Source organism: Girardinichthys multiradiatus, chromosome 10, assembly GCF_021462225.1.
Source record: "Girardinichthys multiradiatus isolate DD_20200921_A chromosome 10, DD_fGirMul_XY1, whole genome shotgun sequence".
Taxonomy (NCBI): Eukaryota; Metazoa; Chordata; class Actinopteri; order Cyprinodontiformes; family Goodeidae; genus Girardinichthys; species Girardinichthys multiradiatus.
Genome location: NC_061803.1, coordinates 37,642,945 through 37,649,123, shown reverse-complemented (window position 1 = coordinate 37,649,123; position 6,179 = coordinate 37,642,945). Strand labels below are relative to the sequence as shown.

Sequence of the window (6,179 nt, the reverse complement as noted above, 5' to 3'; positions counted from 1 at the left end):
CCTGTAGATCTCATTAAGACTGAGAATAATAAGTTTAATTTTAAATGTTTCAGCATAGACAAATTAAAAGATTGTATTTTGTTTAAAATAAAATTGAATATTTAAAGAAATTGTTACGCTTAATTAGTAAAATTGGAAAAGAATAATCGACTCCTGTGTTAACAGAGTTACGATCTGATGCTACGAGTTAAACATTTTCTTTGTGTTTGAGCTGTGGTTTGTTGATAAACAGATCTCAGCAAAAATAACTAATTATCCCTGATTCCTTTAAAGCTCAGCCAATTAAACTTGGTCTCCTCTCCCAGATTCCACCTAATCTTTACTAAAAAGCTGTTACTGGTGGTGATTTTCTAACAGGAGGAGGGGCCCCAAATGAAATTCTGCTCAAGGCCCCATACAACCTTGGGCCAGCCATGTTAGATGATCTCTTGTGGGTGAGGAGCAGTTTTTAAGATTTAGGTCAGGACCCTGGCTGGCCCGTTCCAAATATGTTCATATTCTAGTCAGAGGAACATTAAAACTTTCAGCTTCTCAGGTAACTGAACTACAACAGGAAGTGAAAAGATTAACCTGTGTGGCTGTAAGAGCCTTTAGCAGCCGGAAGTAAACCCATTTAACTAATTTTATTAGAAATTTCAGTTTTAAGTTTCGTTTTAATGTTGGACGAAAAATAAATGCTGGAATATTAGTCGCTGTTTTATAAACGGTGGTGGCCGTGTGTTATGATTGCTGTGTTCCTTCAGGTCTTCTTAGTTGATTTTATTTTGTAGGCAACAACCAGAAGTCCAGCCTCCCTTTGCACACATTGACGGCAGTAGGAAGTGGCCATGATGTGTTTCTGTCGCTGTTCCAGAAATGAAAACCAATGAATCAGCACTGTACGGGGAGCTAAGCGCTAGACGCTGCACTGGGTCACGGATTCTCTGCAGTGGCTGGGTTCGGTAGGTACTGACCTGCTGTTCTGGGTTCATCTAGACCACCATTCCCACAAAGGCGTTTGGGATTTCCATCAGAAGTGTGGGCTTACGAAATTACAGCGGGATACATAAAGTGGCACATGGATGGCTTTTAGGCTCTGTCTTCTGAACTTCAGGTGTGTCAGGAGCTAACATTATGGAGTCCACCAAGGCGCTTGGTAAACTGGACCTGACCCCTGGCTTGGGTGCTACTGGGGACATCGCCTCCATGAACAAGTCCGGCCAGCAGCTTCTGGGACCACAGGACCAAGCTCACCTAAACGGCTGTATCCCACTTTCTCATCAGGTGGCAGGTCACAAGTACGGAGTGGATAAAGTAGGTAAGTAAAGCCCTAAATAATAAAAACTGAATTTCTACGTGGTTCATAATTTACTAGTAGGCGTAGTAGAGTAATAGAAAACCAACAGTCAATATATATACACAGTCGATTCTGTGCAAATGAATCGTTCATTGAAAGGGATGTGTTGACCTGAGTCAATGAGTCCTTCATTTTGAGAACAAACAGGTGGAAGAATGTGGCAGATGTTGCACAAGCTGCTTATGGTGCATCCCTGTCTGAAAGTCTGAGTAAATGGCTCATTTCAGAAAAACATCTACTTCAGAGGTGACACGAAGTTGTTTTACAAGTCAGAAGTAAGTCTCAAGTCTTTCCACTCGAATTCCACTTGATTTGAGTACAGAGCAAAGACATATAAAGACATGTTGTTTTTCACACTGAATATGAACCTAGAAGGATCTCTTTCCTTTTAACTCAACCCATCTTTTATTAAATTAATGCCTGTGAAGTAAAGCTGGGGGACATGCAGCAAAGGTCATAAGGTCGAACCCCTGACAGTTGCATCCAGAACTAATAGCCTCCATATATGGGGTGGCTGCTCTAGCTCTACACCAAGTGCTGCCCTGGGAATCCATTCAGTTTGAATAAAGAGTAATTTACTTAGCTGTTAGGCTCACATTATCTATGCATTAGTGGACAGTACTCTGAATCTTAATACTGTATTTCGTCATGTTTCTCTTGGCAGCCTGATTAAATGTGTTACATCTGGTTATAATGAAAAGTCAATAAACAGGGTGAGAATTATTAAAGCTAACTTTCAAAAATCAAGAAAAGCAAGAGTGACACTTTGTAAAATAAAAAGACTGGTCTGAATGCATATTAGTTTTGTTTAAACATCCAATTAGGTACCTTTAAAAATTTGGGCATGGAAAATTTTTTTTCTACTAAAGACAAAAGGAAATTCAAATAATTAGTTTCAATTTTAAATGATATAACATTGCTGGAAGTGTTTATATTGGTGACATATTAGAAATTAATAAAGACAACAAACACAGCTTCTCTGGGACCCCCACCTGTTTGACATGATTCAGGTGACCAAGGGTTGGGTTTTTATGGTGTGTTCTCCATCCTAAAGGATTCTGCACAGGTCCCAAACCTGACTTTCCAGGCTTGCCACTAAAGAGAATCAGTCCAAACACGCTTGCTTCTGCCTGGCCTCCAGAACTTACATTTCTATGTGTTCCAGACATCTCTGCTTTGGAAGATTCTGTGCTGGGAAGCTTCTGCTGACCCCCATAGCTCATAAACTTTAAAATACTTCCGTTAGTTAGTCACTGAATGGCTTAACACCTAAAGAGATTAAACATCTAATGCTGTTGTATCAACCTTTTAGACCACTCGGGTCTTTGGGTTCAAGTCTACTCTGCATTAGAGGCTGTCATTTTTTCGGGAATCCCACGGGTCACGGGATTCCCGCGGGATGGAAGACAGCGTTAGTAAAGATCACGTGATTGAGACGGTACAGGACAAAAAATGATCGGGAACAGACGGGAGCGGGAGCTAACCAATAGGAGGGAAAATAAACTAGGATCAATTGTTTTTGGAAATGTAAAACATTTGACAAACTGCTCACAAAACAAACAGCACTGATATGGCATTGATATGGTTTATTTATCATATGCAGGTTAACTCACAGTCAACAATGCGATTAAATGCTTAGGATAAGACGAACCGTTCAACTCACGATAAAAACAAAAGTGCCGTGCAAAAAAATACACATCATGCAGCAGTAATAAGCAAATAAAGTGTCACAGATGTGGTTTTGTGCAGTATTATGGTCCAGAGTTCAGTAGTTTGACAGCTTGTGGATAATAACTGTCTTTAAGTCTGATTGAAGATCCTTTTATTTAAGGCAGATTTCAAAATAAACTAAATAAATCTCAAAAACGGGTCTCCCACAAAGTATTGCGTGAGAACGCAAAGAGTATTGCGTGGGGATGCAAAAGAAAACAATTCCCCCGTGTCACCTCGCGGGCTCTGTAGAGAGGGTTCATCAAGCGAAGATATTAAATAAATACGTTGTGAAATAGAAAAAAATTGAATGTACCATTAAATGTACAATTTAATACATCATTAAATATTAAGTGTACCACTAATTATGTCATGTCGTCTTTAAAATTATACTTAATTATTCAGTGGCACATTTAATTGAATAATAGTCCGTGATATAATGGTACATTTATTGTTTCTATTGATGTATTAAATAAATAAATGGTACCTTTTAATTTAATGGCACATTTAATGTTACATTTACTTCACTTATGGGACATTCACAACATTTATTTATTTAATGATTATTTTATTGTATTAATTTTGTCCAGTTTGACCCTCCATTCTTGATGCCTGTATTGGAGGTCATGTCAGAATTTGAATCAGGTGTTCTGGAGCAGACACACATCTAAAACCTGCAGGGAAGAGGTCCCTGAGGACCAGGGCTGTGAACCATTGAGGTACAGTTTCTAAATTGTGAAGGTAATGCCTTTTTGCTCTTTTGTTCACCAAGTACAGTTCTCTTACTAGGTGCATTTTTCTTTCGTTTCAGCAACTTGAAACATAAAAGTAATGTCATTGTTCAAAGGAAACAATCACTTAATAAATGAGTAAAATACAACTATGTACATTTTGTTTATTCAACAAAGATAGGCATGGTCTGTTTCCTTGTTTGATATTTTATTATTTCTTCATTATTATTCTTTTTACTTTAACTGGCCTTTACTACAGCTAAAAACAGGGACCTAACTGGTCTTTCAAAGAAATTGCCTAAAGACTAAATGAAGAAAACAAATTGGGAGTGGCACAGGAGTGGGAGTCAATTTACCAGGAGTGGGATGGGACAGGATTTTTTTGTTATGCTGGCCTGGGATTGGGATGGGACAAGACATTTTTCTGTGGGAGCGGGATGGGACAGGAGAGAAAATCCACTCCCGGGTCACCCTCTACTCTGCATCCCCAGAACCAGAACCAAACATGGAGAGGCAGCATTCAGTTCTTCTGCTTCAACTTGCCGTGTCATCAGCATGTGGTATTCTTTGGATCGTGTTCAATCGGGCTATGGTACTATCACTTTTATTTAACAGAACTAGTGTACCAACTGTTCAACAGGTTTTAACAAGAATAATAATTAATAGTAATAAATAACCCAAATATTGTACAGGGTGTGTAGTTGTAATATCTGGGCTTCAAGGAAATGGTGAAAGGTAATCATCTGAAATCATCAGCTACACAGAGTCCAGCTGTTGTAAAGCATACAGTATTCTATATGCCTGGAAAGTTATGTAGACTTTGTCAATAATTAATCAATTCCCAGCCAAATATTAACCAAAATTGTTATTCCCCACTACCCTTTTGCTCCTTTTGAAGATCCACATTCCTCGCCGACTATCAAGCTAGTACAAATCTCTAGGGCAGAGGTCCCGAACTAAAATAGCTGGAGATCCACTACTTCCATCATCCAAACAATCTGGGGTGTGAACATTTTGAATCAACTGAATATTTCTTTTCAACATTTAATTAAGAATATAGATTATTTGTTTTTTAACTACTGATCAATTATTCATATGCCAATTGAATCATCTGCTGTGCAATCCAATTTAAGTACCAATATTAAATGCACTTTGAATGGCAGGCGAGCTGGGTCTGTACATCTCGGGACAACAATCTGCTCTCCTTGTGGCAGATATCGGAATTTGCTTAACCTTTTCCTTAAATTGTTGTCCCTTTCCATCTTAAAGCGTTTCTGCCACAGCTTCCATGCATTCTGATCATTTCCCGTGTGTGTGTGTGGCTCACTCATACTGTCCCCTCAGTTCATTTATTCTCCTTGTCCTACTGTCAGACCCAGATGGATAGCTTTGGTTCTAATATTTGTTTTCATAATGTCACTTTAAGTCCAACAGATTCAGAACATAAAAGGCAGACTAGCCTCACACCTGACTGAGATCAAATGAAAGCTTATGTTTCTGCCCATTAATCTTTAAATGTGCCATTTTCAGTCCATTTTACCTATTTTTGACAAAGCCACCTTCTTTTACTCACTCATCTGTGCACCACCAAGTCATTGTAGCATCAGCAAGCGTGTGCTCCCTAGCTAGTAACTTATCAACCCACATTAAAGGACCTGCATAGCTTTTTCTTCTTTTTCTTTTTGTGGTGGTTGGCATACAACGATGTGGTACATTACCACCACCAGCTGGCTTGGAGTGTGGAGTGTCTTTTGAGGGGATTGCTCAATCCAGCTCTCCATCCAACAGGCCTGGACTTTTCCCTGAAAGGTCTTACTAAGCAGGTTTACCGAAAGATCTGTTTAAGCTGGTGTCGGGAAATGACACGCCTAACCTCTAACAGCATACATCCAGATGTCTCACCCTTCTTCAACTGGTGGTTTGGACAACCGAGTAGCCCACAGCAGTCATCCAACCCTCGACAGTCACTTCTGTTAAGGGCTGCTCATTCCCTAATTTTACAGCGTGCACTTGGTATATGGGGGTTAATATATAGGTTAATTTTAGTGAACCCCCCCCTCCTTGAACCACCACCTTAACGTGGTGGAGGGGTTTGAGTTCCCGAATGATCCTAGAGGCTATGTTGTCTGGGGCTTAAATACCCCTGGTAGGGTCTCCCATGGCAAACAGTCTCTAGATGAAGGGTCACACAAAGAGCGGTTCAAGACATCCTCATGAGGACCACACAATCGAGGCACGTGATGTCGCCCGGTACGGCGGAGCTGGGGTCCCACCCAGGAGCCAGGCCTGGGGTCGTGACCCGTCGGAGAGCACCTGTTGGCTGGGTTGCTCCTCGCGGGACCCGGCCGGGCCAAGCCCAACGGAGAGACGCGAGGCCATTTCCCCAGTGGGCCCACCACCTG

The 6,179-nt window shown here is 40.6% G+C and overlaps 1 protein-coding gene across 3 annotated transcripts in view; it reads left to right on the top strand.

The window, feature by feature from the left end:
- The first annotated feature begins 443 nt into the window (after positions 1-443).
- ipmkb (inositol polyphosphate multikinase b) overlaps positions 444-6,179 on the top strand; it is a 52,247-nt gene continuing 46,511 nt past the window's right edge. Inside the window, exons 1-3 of one of the 3 annotated variants that reach the window (XM_047377367.1) lie at positions 444-535; positions 771-941; positions 1,094-1,297. In XM_047377367.1, coding sequence (XP_047233323.1) covers positions 1,114-1,297 — 184 coding nt within the window. In that variant the 5' untranslated portion in view covers positions 444-535; positions 771-941; positions 1,094-1,113. Of the gene's footprint in view, positions 536-770; positions 1,298-6,179 lie in introns of those variants that run through there. The other 2 variants (XM_047377366.1, XM_047377368.1) reach the window with 2 other exon arrangements.